Below are 19745 nucleotides of genomic sequence, written 5' to 3'. Positions count from 1 at the left end.
AAACACAAGGAAATCACTGGTCTGGCTCTGAACAAAGATAACAAAATCCACCTACCAGCACTACTAAAGCCCCATATTTTTTAAGTTATATCTTGTTTGTTTAATCTGTACAAAAACCAAAGTGTAAAAACGGATTCCAAGAAGTCATAAAACCTCATAAAACCTACCCTAAAATTTTTTTTAGACTGGTACAAATTTTAAAAAAGCCAGATATAAAGTGTTTGTAGTGAGCTTTAGAAGTGCTGGCTGGCAGATTTTACTACTGATTTTGGCCAGAGCCAGGCGAGCTGTGGCCCCCCTGTTTTTTATCTTTATGCTAAGCTACGCCAAGCTAACCAGCTGCTGGTGTTAGCTTCATATTTAACATACAGACACTGCATTTTGCCTTCAGCCCATCCATCTTTTAATTGGTCCATCTGTTCATTCATTAATTTTATCTGTATACCAACGACTACATCCTACATCCCCTAGTTTTATCTGTTGTTTGTCCATTCACCTGTCACTCCATAACACCATCTACAGCACCCACCCATCTATCCATCTCCACCTCTCCACTCTGCTGCCACCTGTACAACAATCATCTGCATGTTAGTCTCTCACGTTGTGCTTTTTAAAATGCTGATAGCATGCTCCACTATATTATTATTTACTGCCATTAGAGCTGTTACATGCTCGCTACCACTCACATTATGCTAGAATTAGAATTAATAGGGTGGACACTTCCAGATGTATCAAGCTAATCTTTGTTGGTACAACTAAGATAGCCTGTACTTAAAAGAAATGATGGTGAGCCTCGAGACAAAGAAAGCTGGAATTGTAATGTTTAGTTAAATGAGTTTTTGGGCTGGAGACTTCAATATGGCTGTGAGGTGGCCAAATGACATCAGCAAGTGTCCTTTCTATTTAATCTAATTCTAAGTTTTAGACCATATTTTTTTCTGCATGTCCTGTTCAAACTCCCATTATCTCAATGCAACTTTTCTTTTTCTGATTGACACTCACTGACATTGTTGTGCTCTCTTTCTTTCTTTCCTTCTTTCTTTCTTCCACTCGTTCTTTCTGCCTGTGGCTTGGCCTATAGATTTGGCTGTACAGGGATGTAAGTATCACTGTGGACTCTTTCATTCATGCCCCTCAACTTTTACATCCATTCATACACCAATTCTCACATGTATCACGTTCCTCCATTTTGAGTTGCTGGGGTCTCTTCTGCATGGAAAATCTCATGCCATCTTGCCCTCCCACTATTCCTCCTTACATCTCACTGTGTGCTTTAAATTTGCTTATGCATACTCCATATTTTTTCTTATGGCCATCAGGAAATCCCACTCAGTGGTTGTCATAGCACTGTGCACACCTTGACAGTTGTTATAAAGATGACAGGCATCTGTAGAATTTGGCAGGGCATTACTTTGTTTTGATAATTAATAAAATGTCAGGTCACATCATCATAATTAGATGAGCAATTTTTCACAAACACTTTATATTTCCATTAACTTCTCTATAAAAATATTAAAGATGCTCCATGTTTCTTAAATCACAGGTGAGAGCAAGCTGGCAGATCATTTTTGACAGTTTGACAGAGATTTTCAACTGTCTACAAAGTGATACATACGTTTTCTATGCATATTAAGTTGTTGTATCACCATGTTGTGTTTTCAGGGCTACCAGAGACCAAGTCACTACATCGCTACTCAGGGTAAGATACTACAACACTGTCAAACTCCTGCTAAAATACAAATTCTGCATAACTGCTGTTATACAGGATGTTACAAATAATTATAATTTCTACACATTGTTTTGTAAGAAACAAGACACATAAAATTCATAGTTATTGCTGTTGTAGAAGTACTGAATATTTGTTTTCTGTTTGTGTGTGTGGGTAGGTCCTGTTCATGAGACAGTGTATGACTTCTGGAGGATGGTGTGGCAGGAACAGTCAGCCTGCATCGTCATGGTAACCAATCTGGTGGAGGTTGGAAGGGTAAGTTACTCTTTTCATTCATTCTGCACTTTTCTGTGCAGTTTGGCTTATTCCCAGTGCTCATTGTTATTTTAAGTTTTTTGTGAAGTTGTTCGGATTAATACATTTGACAATACATGTTCATCATGTTTTGATAATCTTATAAAACATGTCAGTCAGTAAATATTCATGCATTGTAACATTCTGACATAGCTGTGGCATGTGTGGCAGAATTTTGTTTGATAGTGTTGAGGTGAAGTCAAATTTGTGTTAATGGCGTAAATGTAGATCTGACCCGTGCAAAGAAATTAGTGGCCCATCTTTATTGGTGAAGCAGGTGATGTTTAGCTCTTTATATTAGATTTGTTCTGTTTGTTAAAATCATAAACAATGTTCACTTAATAATCATCATGTTTAATCAAATACTGAAAAACATTTTCCTAACAGGTTAAGTGCTACAAGTATTGGCCAGATGATGCAGAAGTGTATGGAGACTTCAAGGTGACTTTTGTGGAGGTTGAACCTCTTGCTGAATATGTGGTTCGCACATTTACTTTGGAGAGGGTGAGTGATATTTTTTTATTTACTACATTTCCAAAAATGAAGCAATCATAAAGAACAGTATAAAGGAAGAAATACAAAATCCTCAGCCGGTACTGTGGTTATTTATTCTTGTAGGTGCTTTACTAGTGATTAAACATGTGTAGCTGTAACCAGTTACAGACGTGATTGTGTCCGCTGTGGGGTTTCAGTGAGCTGCACAGTGGTTAATCAGATAATGATCTGGAGTCATATTCACTCAGGGAACATGTATAATGAAATCTAAATGTTTCAAGATAAATTAAATGTAATTTAAAATGTCTTTTGTCTTCCCTCAGCGTGGTTTCAATGAGGTGCGGGAAGTCAAGCAGTTCCACTTCACAGGCTGGCCTGATCACGGAGTTCCATATCACGCCACGGGACTACTTTCCTTCATTCGCAGAGTTAAAATCTCCAATCCACCCTCTGCTGGGCCTATTGTGGTCCACTGCAGGTATAAACACCTAAAGAGACCTATATATATACAAACACACAATTAATTTATATTACCCTTTATATACATACACACATAGTCAAATGTCTCCCTGCTTTTGTGTCTCAGTTATAGACATGAAGAATGATTTGTAGAAATTAAAATGTCCCTCTCTCTGCAGTGCTGGAGCAGGACGTACTGGCTGTTTCATTGTAATTGACATCATGTTGGACATGGCAGAGAGAGAAGGGGTGGTCGACATCTACAACTGTGTGAAGGCTCTTCGCTCCAGGAGGATCAACATGGTACAGACTGAGGTGACTGCATTACCCATCATCCATCTGCATCAACATGATAGAGTACACACAGTAAACTCCCACTGTTAGACTCAGCCATCAGCATGGTACCGGCTGAAGGGTCTGCATCCAGCCATCTATCTAGTGTACCTTCCATTCATGAAAATGTCACCTCATCATGTAAACACAACAATCATGATCTTTAATGTTGAATATACCTCTCAGTCTTAGGTGCAGTCCATGAAATTCTTCATTAAAACCACTTTAAGATGAAAAAAGTCTCACTTTACTGCCATCCAGTGGTCATAGCAAGAATTGCACTATGGCTGACAGCAACGCTGTGTACCTATTTGATTTATAAACCTGGCATCCGTAGTTAATTTACATTATTGTTTGTATTCTCTATAAAAAGTATGTACTGATAACTGCATGTTGTTAATTATTAGTATTGTACATAATTTAAAATGAAATGTGCATTATGAACAATTTGACTTTCTAATCCAAGCAGAAGCAACCCTTCTTAAGGCTCTTCTGCTTTTTCTATCATGGATTTGGTAGTCTGTTATCCAGTGTACACCTGGTCGACTGATGCATAGAAAAATTCAATCATGTAAAAGAAAATGCTGAATTCTTGCACACGTTCAGCACTAGTTATTTAAGACAATGTTTCAGTCTGACCTTTGCACCTTTGCATCCTGAGATCAACATAAAGTTGCCAATAATATAGATTTTCTATATGTTGTTTTAAAAGCACAAACATTTATTTCAGTTATGTAGGGACGAGAGGCTCCATACATTCTTTCATGGACACTTTTTGTCCATGTTGTAATCATTCTCATAATTTTAATTTAAAGTTTGTGTCATCTATCAGATAAATGGTAACAAAACGTATTCACGCCAAGGCTTCACTTCACTTTCACTTTGGTCATTAAAATGAATTAAAGCTGCAGTTGCTTGAAAGTTCTAGAAATACAATTTCCTGTGCAGACTGAAAAATGAATTAAACCAAACCACAGTCATCATCTCACCCATAGCTCCACCTCCCATCAGCCACCTCTCACTCACTGTCTGTTTGCTCACTTTCATTTGGTATCACAGTTGTTTGTGTTGTCAATCTTAAATGATTATAAATGTGTCTATCAAAGCATGAAATATGTGTCTGTGTGTGTGTATATGTGATAATATGCATGTCTTGAATTTTGTGTCTTCAGGAGCAGTATATATTCATCCATGATGCCATACTAGAGGCCTGTCTATGTGGAGAAACAGCCATACCAGTCTGCGAGTTCAAAGCTGCGTTTTATGAGCTGATCCGCATTGACTCCCAGACCAACTCTTCACATCTGAAGGATGAGTTCCAGGTAAAATCTAATTGTATTATGTTACTTAATCCCGTAAAGTGATTGTCCTTTCAAAATCTAATGACTTTTGACTGTCAAACACTGTCAAACAGTCTGTTTTCTCCTTTAAAAAGAACAGCAGCTGTGGTCAACAAGAATTCATGTTGTTTAAACAGATTTAGAGTTTTTACAGCACAAACGCAGAATGTCAATAGAAACTTCTCACACCACTTCTGCTGCATAATCCACTTCTCTGCTGTTCATCCATATGCTCAGTATGTTGTAAACAATTATAGCTTCACCAAAGTATGGCTAAATCCACCACTGCTGGCAGAGTTTTTGTGCAATAATGCAGCATCAAAATTTAGCTCCTGAATCCACTCATCGCAATTCAAAATTAACCATTAACATGAATCCCCAGCTCAAAAATGTAACTTTATGCTTTATCTCCAGCCTACAACAATCAAAAACATTTAGCAAAGCAATTTGTGCAGCAGAACGTAATATACCAGCCTTTTTATTGACACCAGTTTCTCTGGGGGGATATTTTCACCTTTGTGACCCCCTCTGAATGTCAACTTTGCATATGAAGGTTTAGCAATTTTAAGGAACATAAAAAACTTGATGCCAGTGCACTAACGTTTTATACGTCCCTCTCTTTTGTCCAGACTTTAAACTCGGTGACTCCCCAGCCTCAGCCTGAAGACTGCAGCATCGCATTGTTGCCTAGAAACCAAGATAAGAACCGCTTTATGGATGGCCTTCCTCCTGATAGATGCCTACCCTTCCTTATCACAATAGATGGAGAAAGCAGCAACTACATCAATGCTGCTCTGATGGATGTAAGTCTCTAACACGTTCACATACATTCAGGAAGGTTGTGTTATTTTCAACACATCAAGCAATAGTAGTTTGGGACATTTCACACTGTGGTAAAAGCCTTTCAGAGTAGCAGATGTGTTGCTTTTAACACAATTTGAGCGTATGCAATGTGAAAAAATAAACAAATGTATCTGTTGTCCCAAACTGCAGTAACAAATTTGTTGAAAATGATACAGACTTTTAAGATAGTAAACACAAATGAAGAGATGTACATGCAAATATTTATGCATATATGTTTATACAAACACTCACTCACACACACACACACACACACAGACTCCCCTCCCTGTTTGTGTGATGCTGTGTTTGTGGTTTTAGCAGCAGAAGGCTAGAGACAAATCCAGGTTCTGAAAAGACCACTAGCTTCTCTGGCCACCACCCAAACATTGCTTACATTGGCAACAGTTGCCTCAACATGTTGCCCGTGTACCACAACTTGAAAAACTAAGTCAAAGAGGAGGTAGAAATTTGAGGTAAGATAGGGATATCTGGTCAGTGTCAGTCATAATTACAATTTAATGTTCAGTAGCAGTTCTGTTCTCATAGAAATAATACATTAAAGAGGAAGGGAAGATAGTAAGGGGTGGAGTAAATAAGTTCATGCAAATGGTTGAAACACAAAATGTAATTTATGCATGGTGTGGGAAGAAACCTGGCTTCTCTCCAACAAAGCCGTTGGAGGACAAAACTAATGATAATTGTGGTTAAACTGATTAATTTCAGTCCAATTTTTAAAAAAAAATCACATTTGCAGTTAAGTTAAGTTAAACTTACCTTTGGCCTCTCTCTAACCAAGCTGTCAGAAGAGTTCCAGGTAATGGGATTTCACTTCAAATCTCCAATACTGGATTTGTTTCATGGCTTCAGTGTCTTTCTGCCACCAGGTTCATGTTTAGCAGAGCCATTTACACCCGGACCCTCACATTAGACTCTCTCCATGACTACATTTGACCCATGTCACACATTTGGCTGCATATGTTCATTCAGGATGAGTTGAGTTCACTTTCAGTTCAGTCAGTTCATTATGTCAAAAATAATTGTAAGTGTTTGGAACAATTCTATCTTTTATTTTTTAACTGACAAATTCGCCATAAGAATTTTTTTCTTGTGAACCTTGAGGGACATCAACTTCTTGAATTGACTGAACATGAAGTTAATTGACTCTATTAGATATAGATGTAACGTATGTGTGGTGTATTTATACATGCAATGCATGCTCCTCACCCACTGCATGATCATGTGACCAAACATCACCTTTTATCAAGTATGCTCACTGTGTCATGTCCCATAAATTGTCCCACTCTGCTTGACTGTTTGGGTTTGTGTGTGTGTATGTGTGTGTGTGTGTTTTGTGAGAAAGAAAGTGTAAGAGATGTGAACGATGTGTGTGTAAAGCAAAACCGTTTGAGTCTTACAGTCCTGTCTTGCCTGCCAATCAACTTGCTAGTTTAAAATAAATAAATACATAAAATTTTGATAGAAATGTCATCCCGTCACTTTTGTTGTCTTGTTTGCTTCAGAGCTACAGACAGCCTGCTGCATTCATCGTTACCCAGCATCCTTTGCCTAACACCGTCAAAGACTTTTGGCGTCTGGTTTATGACTACGGATGCACCAGTCTGGTGATGCTGAATGAGATTGACCTCGCTCAGGTATTTCACTTTTACTGTGTGTTTTCTTATCATATAAAGTAATAATGACAAAAAATACTCTCTGCCTTTGCATACTGTGTCTAACTAACTGTATCTACGCAGGGTTGTCCCCAGTACTGGCCAGAGGAGGGCATGTTGCGTTACGGGCCGGTCCAGGTGGAATGTATGTCCTGCTCGATGGACTGTGATGTTATCAGCAGGCTCTTCAGAGTCTGCAACCTCACCAGGGTCAGTACACATACAGTATTTATGTTAGTTTGTTATGTTTCTGTGCAGTTACCCAGCTAACAGTTCAGTTACAGCAAAGATCACCAAACATCTTCAGAGTCAGGCAAACAGAAATGAAACGCACAATGTTTGGATGTTTGAATCAGAGTCAGAGATCCTCTAAAGTCAAATGTGTATTCCTCTGCTGCATCTTTCTAGCCACCATCTGCTACCAAAAACAGGGTGACCTCATGTCCTCCAAAAGAAAAATGTTACTTGAGTTGTGTTTGAGATAAGGATGCTTTTTTTCTGAAGGTATTTCTCTGTATGTGTTATATCTGACATTTTAGCCTCAGGAGGGCTACTTGATGGTTCGTCAGTTCCAGTACCTTGGCTGGGCAGGACACAGAGAAGTCCCCGCCTCCAAACGATCCTTCCTCAAACTGATCCTGCAGGTCGACCAGTGGCAGCGTGAGGGAGAGGAGGGAGAGGGAAGAACCATAGTCCACTGCCTGTAAGTACACACCAAACATGCAAACTACTGCTTCCAATTTTTACATTTAGCAAGAGTGTTTTTTAAAGGCAATTAGGAACAAAAGATCATTCTGTTCAGAAAAAGTGAAAAATATTAATACTTGTTGTTAAAGTGAAGATTGAAATAATCAAAGTTACCTAACAGTCAGAGAAGACTGCATCTAGCAGTCGTTTAATGAAGTCTTTTATCCACATGAGGAATGACAGTTAATACCAGTCATCCTTGCCGATTTTGGTGGTTATCGTTAAGTGCTACTAACTCTTTGAGACTGACTTTTCTTTAACCAGCAGGTCGTTATGTCTGATAATGCTCAGAATCTACTGACAAGCTGTTTGTTATCTGTGTGCCAAAATCAATGCTGTCAACACCATCTGCGAGATGGAAAAACTACAAATGGCAACATTCAAAGATACACCATCACTCATTCTGACACATACATCTCTGTTATGTTTGTGTGTGTGTGTTTACAGAAACGGAGGTGGGCGTAGTGGAGTATTCTGTGCCAGCAGTATTGTGTGTGAGATGGCCAAGAGGCAGAGTGTGGTCGATGTATTCCACGCTGTAAAGACCTTGAGGAACAGCAAACCTAACATGGTGGATACTCCGGTAAGTCAAAGATAGGAAAAAAGAGACAGAGATTGAAATATGACTCCTGTATTATGTATAAAGTCAATGCTTTTCATAAAATGGGAAACCGTTAACAAAACTGCTCCGTGCTTAAATGTCTTCACATTAAGTGTTATACATATGACATAAAAGAGACTGCACAAATATTAAGCCTGATGTGTGTTTGTCTGTGTGTCTACAGGAGCAGTATCGGTTCTGCTACGACCTGGCACTGGAGTTCATCGAGTCCTCCTAAACACAGGAGAGAAAAGGAGGAGGTAGTGGAGGAGAGCAGGAGAACATCTTTTCACTTCCCGCGTGCTAAATCCTTTGCTTTCGCTCTATCCCAGCTCTCCTCTGTGGCGGCCGTTCTGTAGCACCTGTTTTGCATCCCTACAAATGGCACAAGCGAAATTGGCTTTAAAGCAGGAAGTGTGCGGAGGAGGAGTGCAGCAGAGGAGGAGATGTTTACTCCTGTATGCTTATTGTACAGCTTTTTGAGTGCCAGCGGGCCCCTATATGTTTTGGGCCCCTTTTAAATGTTTAGCCTCTCACCACAGCGCCCCCTCCCATGGACTCGATGCCTCACGCTGTTGCAGCTGCAGTACTCCATGTGCACTGTAGATGTCTCCCTCCCCCTTGCGAGCTGCATCCACAGCTTTTGATTAACTGCAAGTTCAAAGTTTTCAGTGGCCCCACATTCCTGCTCATGCTAGTTTTTGAGTAATTTAACAGTGTTGGGCATCTCATCATGGTGATGTTTTAATATTTGCAGCCGGTACTTTTGTACAAGAACAAGAAACTTAAAGTTACAGCCTGGCCAAACTCTGAATGCTTCTGTTTTCTACTCCATACATCAGCGACACCATCTTCATGTTTTTCAGGTCATTTCAGTGAATATTATTATGTATTTGAGTGCTTAATATCCACTCTGAACCCATTTTACATTGGTTACATACAGTAGATAATAGAGATATAGAAAATAACCTATATGTCAGTATAAGTTTGCTTATTAGATAAAGTAGTGTCTTTGAAACAAGGCTGACAATGAAACAAAAACAGGAAGTTTACATGGGGAGTATTAGGATTTTAGGTTGTTTTTTTTTACGATATCATGAAGTGGCAACTTGAAAGATCTTGTGTAGGATTTTCACTAAAATATCTGTGTTTAAACAAAGCGTGATTGTTTATGTTTTCTGCGAGCTGCAGAGTTGATTTCCTCTGATTGCTTTTGTAGCATAATTTACTGATCTACTGGATAGAAGTTTTGAAGTCTTCTTTGTACCCCAAATTGTAAAATTGAACACTTAAGATTCTTTTTTTTTTCAGCCATGTGACATTAGCTTAATCATGTTTAATTCAGGGCTGGGCCCAATGCACTTTCAATTCAGCCAATTCACAAATGGAATATTTTTCAAAACTCAAACAGATTTTGGGTGCGAGGGACTCGGCCTGATGGCCTGTAGAAAAGACTGATAAGAAATGCTCTTTCTTGAACTGGTAAATGACACTTTCCATTTATGGTTTGAATGGAATTGGAAGTGAACTGACCCCAGGCTTCATTTGTTTTGTGCACTGGTGGCCAACACTTTTCTCTTTGTTTTATTATGATTTTGTAGCTGATGTTTATTCATAAGCCAAAGACTTTGTGTAAATATGTCTATATGGATAAAGCACATTGTTTGTATTTATTGTTTGTTTACTTGCATTGCTTGTAAGAACAATCATTCTTCATTCCATGTTTACTCTTACCACCAGCGTTTCTTAAACTGTGGGTCGGGACGCAAAATGGGCCGCAAGTCTGTTTGTGTCGGGTCCCTGCAGGATCAGAGTATTAGTGTGATTTAATGAGCCCATAAAGGGTCCCGAGGTAAGAGACTGCATCTGCTCAATTTGAGTCCATGAAGAAAAGTTTAAGATCCCCTGATCGAAGCTGTATATTAAAGCTTTAGAGGTAGTTTTTCAGTATTTAGGTGGAATTCAGTAGTATTGTCTTGTTTTCACTTAATGAATCTGTGTGATGTTACTGTGGTTTATTTGTGCAAAAGCCCATTGCTCTGTTTGTGGTCAGTAGAACATCAGTGCATTTATATGCACAGAGTATTTTGGATAATAGCTCCTATCCCTCTTAACGTCTTAGATGGGATAAGCTGTTTATCTTCATCCTCATATCCTGCTCACCATTATCCCTGAATACACACTGACTTAGTGATGCAAACAGGCTTAGTGAGTGAAACACGCAGGACTGTGAAACAAAAACATTTATTGTGCCTAATCATTTGAATTTCCTCGTCGATGCAAGCATTTTAACAGCATCTTAGATCGCAACCAGGGCTTTGTTGAATGCGTTCTCATGGACGATCAATGTTTTGAATACCTTTTGGACCATGATTCAATGTGTTTTATTAATCAGAATGCTTCATGAATTCTTTGTGAGGCTTTACAGGCTTACCGAAAACCGGATGTGTTTCTGTTGTGCACAAAAAAAAATTTATTGTAAATGTCAGAGGTTCCACTTGGTTGGAACACGAGTAGCCAAGGTCTACTGTCACAGATGTTATTGTAAATAGACTATCATGAGAACACTAAAAGGCTCTATTGTTGGACAAACAGTAGAGATTTAGCTGATGGATGCAATGTCAGAACATCAGTTCTGTTTGTAGATAAAAAAAAAAGAGATTGTACGCCTGCAGGACTAAACTGATCTTGTTTAAAAGAAACATTTTAGTTACCACTGACTACAGAACTTTTAATGGATCTTTGTTCTGTGTGTGGAACCTCAATTTTCATTTTTTTCTCCAGATTTCTGGTTTGTCCCAAAGAAGGGAGAGAAAAGTTAAGGAAGGGAAAACTGATGGCCATCTCTATAGCATGCAGAGAGAGAAAAGTGAAATACTCAATGACCAGGGTGATAATAGTAATTAAATACGTCCACCTCCTTAAATACACACAGGGGGGAGACAAAAGAGTAAATCCTGTTAAGATTCCCACCGTTATAATAATAAATCTGAAGTAATGGCCCTGAAGAATAGTGAATGAAGCTGGTTTCTGTATAAGAGGCCAGTCTGAATATAGAGTTGATATTCATGGTTCATAATTATTCTTGTCTGTAATGTTTGGCTTCTTTGCTGTAATAAAGACCACTTCTTTAATTAAAACAGTTGCAAGTGTTCTGTTGTTGGCTTACAATTGAAGATGGTGAGTGAAAAACACTGGCAGGGAACATTTTGTCCCAAGTGGTTTCTGATCAGACTGTTCTTATCCAATGACCTGTTGATATTCACATGATTACACCAAAAGGCCCTGCACACTAATTTTAATGATTCAGCCTGAATAAACATCTTCTAAAGACTGTGTGGGCATCTGCAGACTGTGCTTGACTGACACTTCCCTCACTCTCTTGTTAGTTTGGTTGCATCTGTTAGGGCGGGGCAGGAAATTCCTAATTTAAGTCCTCAAAACATGAACCTGAGGTTTAATTAGCCAGAGTAATTGAAAACACCTGTGTGTGTGTGTGTATGTGTGTGTGTGTATGTGTGTGTGCAGGGCCTTTAATACCAGTGTATATTGGTTGTTGTGTCTACAGCCACTTTAAAGACACTTTTCACTGCAGGAACTTATACATGTGTGAATCTGTTTTATACTTGAGTGTGGTCACTGGTTGTTGCAATAGATCTTCTTCACAGCAAACATTTTGACTTGTCGTATCAGGAAAAGCAGAAATGGAAATAATAAAAGTGTCCCAGGAAGCTGCACCGATGAGCCATCATGCACAGTAGGCCGTTTTTATTTCCTACTGTGACATTCATCTATCACAGTAGGAAAAGCACAGATGCAATTAATAACATCTACAATGGCTGCATTCCTTTAAGGTGGCAGTTTCATGGTGTTGTGCATGCTGGCTCACTGTCTTCTCTCATGGGACACCTGAATAAAACGGAGCCATCGTTAATGTTATTAGTAACACCTGTGTTTTTTCCTCTGTGGTCACATTACATTTCCATCGTACCCGTTCATTTGCCTGTCCGACAGAAAAATTCTACCATGCGTTTCCTGTTTCAGTGCAATGTCCAGCCAGCTCCAGTGGTTTCACAGGTCAGAGTTCACCTTTGTTCAACACTTGCCAATAGAAACACTGCTGCATTGTGTTTGAAATGAAGAAGTTATTCTCGCGTCTTTCACCACCATTTTAAAAACATTATCACACTACCTACCACACTATAAACTGTAGTATCAGAAACGTGATATGATGTCCTTTTCGGGAGCCAAGTGGAGGGAAATTTTGTGGAACAGAAACGTCATGTGACCGCACCTTAAAGGGGACGTATCAGGCTTTTTGTGATTTTCTGTTTATAAAGTGTTATAATGTTGGATATCTATGCTAAACATGGTTAAAGTTTCAAACCTTGAGGTTAACGTATGTAGAAATACTCACTGCAAGTCGAAAAGTTGACATTTCAGGTAAAGAACAAGAAAAAGTAGTGAAATTCTGCTACGGTAGTTTGTTGACATAGCCTCTGGAAGTGGAAGTCTGCCGAGGGGCAGCTTCCAAGAGCTAGCCATCGAGAGGGGGAGGCCTTAAAGAGACAGGGACTAAAACGGTTTCAAACAGAGGCTGAACTGAGGGGCTGAGAATGCATAGAAGATAAATAAGGTGTTTTTTAAACTGTAAATCATGCAATGATATTCCTGTAGAGCCCCAGATTAAAAGTATAGACCTGTAAATGTGCATAAAATGTCCCCTTTAAGACACGTCAATATGTCCACTGTGAGAAACAGTACCAGAGCCCTGAAACTATGGGGTTTCCTGTCCCCCTGCTTTTTGGCCATACCATGCGAGTAAATGTCGCCTCAGGAATTTCGGTTGCAGCTTGAGGGGGAACTTGTGGAGCTCTGGGCCCAGGTGCTCCCAAGCTGTACTGACATGACAGCACCTCCCACCATTTACCTGCACAGACAGACTTCATGGCATTAATAATGTCTGCATCCAATTCGTTTTGCCACTTCCAGGACCTTGGTATTTTGTATGAGGAGTATTTAACTTTATTTAGGTTTTACAGTAGTATTAACATATAAATAATCCTGCCTTTGAGCTAAAATCCGTCATGACTCATCTACTTCATGGTGCAGTTGCAGCACTGAACCCTCTCAAATTTTCCAGTACTTAAAAAGAAAAAATAAAGCGCTGTCTCACAACTATGCTGTTTTCTTCAAAAAGTTTAATTTGCATAATTATTTACAACAGATGGTTGATAGCAGTACTTAGAAGAGGCAAAATATACTGAACCACATTGATAAAGCAGGAAAAAATAATAATAAAATTATATAATTGTTGAAACAATTTCAAAACCTTGCATTTAGAAAAGAAAGTTTACAGTTCATTATAGATAAACAAATCTAGAAATGAAATACTCAGCTTAAATTAATCTTACAAACACAAACTGATCTGTAGAATGCTGTAATATTGAACAGCAATGAAACACTAAATAATACATTCATTTTCACTATCCTGCATGCTATCTGAAGATCTTATAAAATAATGTTGACAAAGGAACATTAAACAACAGAAACATGGTCAAGAGCGGAAAATAGTTCCATTTAAATTAGGCATATATTATATATTTATATATGTATATTTCTGTACAAATACTGAATATTTGGCATTATATTTATCCTCATTATTGATATATATAACAATTCAAAATAGTTTTAAGCTAACCACAAACCTTTTATGCTATCAAATTTTTCTCATGTCACATTCCAAAATCCATAAGAAGCCTTTTGTTATTTCTACCCACAGCCACAACACAAGACACTTCTCCACCAAAGGCAAACGAAATTGTGACTGCTCTCTCCCCTCATAAAACACTGGAACAGAAACAACAGCACACATATAGAAATACTTCTCCCCTCAGTTACACGATGCAAAGAATACAAATGTGGACAAAATATGCCTGTTTAGTTGTGACTGTTAACAAGCTGTGGTGTATTCTTCATCACTTAATGTGACAGGCTGATAATACTGTAGATGGGTGCTGAGGTCACAATAAAAAATAAATAAATTTTAAAAAAATTAACCAGAATAAGGACTTACAGAAAGTATGAGAAAAATTTACATGTAAGCATCTACATCCTTAAAAAGTTCTCGTCTAACACGACCCAAGCAACACTTTCACCTGTTTATAGGAATAGTTTGACATTTTAGGAATTACGCTTATTAGCTTCTGTCCAAGAGTAAGATGAGAAGATAAATACCACTCGCGTGTTTGTTTGTAAGCATACAAAACACAGGATGTTGACCCTCTAGTTATGATTAGTGAAAGATCATGATTTTGGTTGTGTTTCATCCTTCAAGTCATATGCAGACTTTTCTGTATTAAAACAAGTTAGACCATGATCTTTCCCTAACCTTAACCAGACAACCAGTGCCCAAACGTAACCATGAAGAAGTTTAATAATGCTGTAGTTACTACTGGCAGATATTGTACTGCAAGATCGGGCAGTCTGCCATAAAACAAATGAAATAAGCTGTCAAGAAATATTTTACTCATACGTTCAGTTGTTAATTAACAACATTTTCTCATTATGTTGACAGAAAAGGTAATTCATAGGAATTTATCATTTATAGGGGACGGAGTTAGCTTAGCTTAGCATAAAGATTGTGGAACAGGGGGAAAAACATGTTATTTTTTTCTCTACCCGCTTTCAGCGAAGACCCGCCCCTACTCTGCCTCTGATTGGCTCTGACCCTGATATTTTTACCCTAACCTCATCACCTCATGTCTGATGCCCTAAACCTAACCAACCTAACCAACAAAGGCAATGAGTACCAGCCAGTCAGAGGCAGAGTTGGGCAGGTCTTCACAGACTGTGGGTGGGAAAAAAAATAAGGCCGGGCTATCCTGGCTTTGTCCAAATGTTACAAAAACCACCATAAAACCACAACTTTACACTTTTTGTACGGATTACACAAACAAGATATAACATGTTATTATTTAATGAGCTTTAATAGTGCCTCAATGCTTCTATTCTTTATGCTATGGCTAAGATAACCAGCTTCTGGCTGTGGCTTCATACTTAACTGACAGATATTAGTGTGGTATCAATCAATTTATCAAACTCTTCTTGGCAATAAAGCAAATATGTGTTTTTTACAAAATGTCAAACTATTTCCTTAAGCAGCTCAACAACAACCTCAACAGTGCTGTAACATCCCTCAGATTTAGGTTTGTCAGACAAGTCAACCATCTAAATTAAGGTTATTGCTAGCAGAGCAGATACACTGTCGTAAAGCCCACTGTTTATGAAAGCACAACATCAAATATGGTAAATAAAAACTCACGCAACTGTCACATCTTTGATAACGACTGATGTTCGGCTTGTGACAAACAGTCAAAACTCAAAAGTCACATGATTTATGAGAAGAGGGAGCAAGCAATAGAAAGACATCTTTGCAGTGCAACTGTATCAGAAACAAGGAGAAAAGCTTCCAATGAAGAATTTAATGGAGTCTCAATCAAGAAGACTGTAAAGAGATCCTCAAGATACGTATATAGGAAACTCAGGGCTCTGTCTTGAGGATATACGATGAGTGCGTGTGTCTCTGTGTATGTGTGTATGTATTTGATGCTTTTGGTGTGTGCTGATTGTCAGAATAAACAAATAAAAAAACAAAAAAAGCAAATTTAGGAAAAGTACAAGGAGAGAAGTTGATTGATTGAGCACCTATACAGACTTCTCTGAGGTTAATCTCGAGGACAACTATTAATCGATGTTACTCCAAAAAATTGGTGCTGCAAACTGTGTTGTACAAAGCATAAACCGATGTCTTGAGTAGTGACTAAACAGGGAAAAACTGACCCTGGAAAAGGAACTTTTATTACTGAAAGCTGACTTTTTCTTTATTCTCTCTATATATTTTTTAAATCAGCATAAAGTAACTAAGTGATTGTGGATGAACCATATATCTGAATACATCAGTGTTGCTGTGGCATGTACTCAATGAGAATGACAGCACACGTTTTATGCTCCTGTAGTGTAAAGCACGATGGATGGCGCGCTTCCAGTGCTCTGTAAATGAAAGGTGATCTGCAGCGGGGCCTGCAAGCCCTGCAGCCCCGCAGAAGTACTGCTGCATAGTACACACAGGCATGACAAAGTGTTCCTGCGGAGATTACAACTACTCCTATACCATGTTTGAGAAAACACTTAACCATGAGGTAAATAGCTGTAGGTGAGCCTGCCTGTCGTTGTATGAAACACTATTGCACTTTTTGGCTGGTCAAGTTTTGTCAGTCTCCAGATTCTGTGGATGTAGATGCCAAAAAAAAGGCAAAAAAAAAAAACATCACAAGATTACAATATCACAGCTCGGAGGAAAAGTAGAGAAAGACCTTCAGATAAATTATTTGTGACATGCACTCTGAGGTGATGTAATCACACTGTCATATCCAGTAATTTTCTACGATTCACTTTGTTTTTAAATTATGTTAAATGTCAGCTGTGAAAACCAGAAAAAATGTAACTGCATCATGGTGAATCATAGCAGAATTATGTGATCTGAACCAAATATTTATAAAAAGGATGTTAGCAAATCATCCTTTGATATCCTCTAAACTGTATTGTGCTGAAGTTTATTACAGTTAAATGTAAATTCATTTTAAATTCTGCAGTCTGACCCAGCCCAGTTTCCAGCCCTTTGTAATGGTTTTATGGACAAACCTGCACTCTAAGAGGTGTTGCAGTCCTTTCACATACCTCAACCCAAAACATTCACTCACAGATTTCTATGAGCATCAAACTGTAAGGCACCTGAGGATTTGTCATGTACATAGTTGCCAAACTCCTAAGCCCCTCATAGCAAGGTGGGAATAAACAGACACAGACGCAAAAAGGAATATATTTGGGTTTCATCACAGATGGTGCGCCAATGATGAGTAATCCTAAAGTATACAACAACAAGAAAATGGTACCATGATTATAGAATAGCCCCACATGATACCACAAAAACACATTTGCTGAATGTCTATAAATCTGATGTCATTGTGTGTGTATTTCATGTCACACATACTGTAACTCTAGATAACACGCAGCGACCGGTGTCCCTGTGACTTCTGAGGACATCTTAATTTCTGATATCAGCCTTACTGATAGCTGATCGGTGCAAAAACAGCTGAAGTGACATCATTTTCTCATTTAAGCCAGTGACTGTGAGGTTGGCTGCCAACGATAGACCAGTATTCTTCTGTTTACTCTCTCTAGCTTGGTTTCAGTCATTCAATTAGAGCATGACTAGATAACCAAAGCAGGAGAGATAAATTAGGGGATTAGCCTCACTTTTATAGATTTTACTCATGCCTACTGGTTGGAAAACTAAAATCTATTCAAACAACCTGCAAGGAAATTCCTAGCAACATAAAATCTGAATTAAAAGCTACAAAAAGACAAAAAGCTCTGTTTGAATAGGTAGTTTCTTTCTTTTTTTTTTTTTTTTTTTTAGAAAAGCCTGGATTGATATTACTGAGTACCAGATCGTCAAGTACTACACATGATGGAATCACAGTATGCAGTCTGCGGGAAGTACGTAGACTTGATTTGCATGACTCTCAGTCTGGTGGAAGAGCAGTTAGATTGTTAAAGTAGCCCATCAACTGTTGTCATGATGCAAGAAAACTGTAATTAGTCCCTCTGAGGGGAAAACTAAGGGTGCAAAAAGTGAAATAAATGAGGACTTGGATATTTCAAAGCTAACAGTATTCTCCATCTAGACAAAAGATGATGCTGATAGTTGTGGATTGCATGACAAAAATGGCCCACAAAAACAGATGTGTTCTTGTCCAACACCAGTGAAGTCAGGACCAAAATCTGTTAGGTTTAATCCTTTTTTGGGTAAAGGTGTTCAGTAAAGCCAGTCTTGAATCGTTCCTACAGTAAACATGTTCAACTAGACTTAGTTACAGTAGTTATGTCAGATTTTCACATTAATAAATGGTGATGCTCCCTTTAAAATTGCATGGGTACTTCACATGCAAACAAAACCCCCAAACAACTTCTAGTAAGAGGTTTGGTAAGAAGACTTCTCACAAAATATCCAAATGCAACTAGCTGAACAGGCGAGAAGCAGAAGGTTACAGGGTAAATTTCACTTTGTAGAAAAACTATATGTGTTACTTTCTGTGAAGGGTGCACTGTAGAACGGATAAAGAGAATAATTGTGAAAGAAAAGTAATTCGACTGACTCTACAGTGTGAAATTTTTCACTTGAGAAAAGCTCTATAGTGTAAAAGGTCTCACCACAGACTGTATATAGGCTCAATGAAATTGTACTGGGAAAAGAGGACATTGTTGGTTTGTTCCTCACGACAAATTCTGGAAGAAAAGAAGGATAAAAAAGAAAATAGAAAAAGAAAATGATGCAAACCTCCTCTTCAGAGAGAGCTTGACGATGAAACAGCTTAATAAGCTGGGATGACTCTAAAAAACGCTTGTTCTTGTTTAATGAGGGTAATTAGGTGGAATCAGCCAACATCTGTCGGATCCTTTGAAATGTGGTGACTGGTGTGTTAATGTTGGAGGTAAAGCCCCTTAATAGAAAGAGATACTGTATTTTTTAAGTGAATTAAATAAATGATTGAACTTCAAATTAAGCCCTTGCCATCTTATCAGTTTCTGTAATTATATAATGCACTTGATTTTCCAGGCAAATTATTCTTCTCTTTAATCCCAAGGCCTCCAATTTACTGTATACTGCGGTATAAAATCCTTAAAGTAATACATTTAAATAAACTGACAAACTAGACAAAGGTTCGACTGGAGGAAACTGGAATAAGTCTTAGGAATAAGTAAATAAATTTACTAATGTGTATGAATGTAAACTGGTTTCTACTGCGTTAATGTAAACCTGAATGAAAGAAATCTAGGTAATTGCCATTCCAATACAAAGATAAATTGGCCAGCGCTGCTTTTTATTTTATTTGAATGGATTTATTGTATTATTTCCCCAAACCTGTTTGGATTAATTCTACTGGAAGTGTAGATTTTAAATGCAATGAAACAAGAAAAGTTATTTTGAGAGATACAATTGTGTGTGTCAATATTTCACTGTAATATCACACACATCTGTTATTCCTCTGAACATTGGGGAAATAACTTTTAACATACAGCAAACCTGTAGTCAGTGTGTGAAATTACCTCTTGGTGACCTGGCTTGGTGTCTTCTATTATTTATGTTTCTGTTCATGTTTCATCTTAAA

At 38.2% G+C, this 19745-nt stretch overlaps 1 protein-coding gene across 8 annotated transcripts in view; it reads left to right on the top strand.

The window, feature by feature from the left end:
* ptprk (protein tyrosine phosphatase receptor type K) overlaps positions 1-11651 on the top strand; it is a 117366-nt gene extending 105715 nt beyond the window's left edge. For 6 of the 8 annotated variants that reach the window (XM_042390100.1, XM_042390102.1, XM_042390099.1 and 3 more), the window contains 13 exons: positions 1082-1099; positions 1663-1699; positions 1887-1984; positions 2411-2527; positions 2842-2996; positions 3157-3292; positions 4483-4632; positions 5280-5453; positions 7014-7145; positions 7248-7373; positions 7703-7866; positions 8358-8493; positions 8696-11651. In XM_042390100.1, the coding sequence (XP_042246034.1) occupies positions 1082-1099; positions 1663-1699; positions 1887-1984; positions 2411-2527; positions 2842-2996; positions 3157-3292; positions 4483-4632; positions 5280-5453; positions 7014-7145; positions 7248-7373; positions 7703-7866; positions 8358-8493; positions 8696-8749 (1497 nt within the window). In that variant the 3' untranslated portion in view covers positions 8750-11651. The remainder of the gene's footprint in view (positions 1-1081; positions 1100-1662; positions 1700-1886; positions 1985-2410; positions 2528-2841; positions 2997-3156; positions 3293-4482; positions 4633-5279; positions 5454-7013; positions 7146-7247; positions 7374-7702; positions 7867-8357; positions 8494-8695) is intronic. The other 2 variants (XM_042390104.1, XM_042390103.1) reach the window with 1 other exon arrangement.
* Positions 11652-19745: the final 8094 nt, after the last annotated feature.

The sequence above is a fragment of the Thunnus maccoyii genome, chromosome 17, assembly GCF_910596095.1.
Source record: "Thunnus maccoyii chromosome 17, fThuMac1.1, whole genome shotgun sequence".
Lineage (NCBI taxonomy): Eukaryota > Metazoa > Chordata > Actinopteri > Scombriformes > Scombridae > Thunnus > Thunnus maccoyii.
Note: the sequence above shows the minus strand (reverse complement) of the source record. Positions and strands in the feature narration are given on the sequence as shown.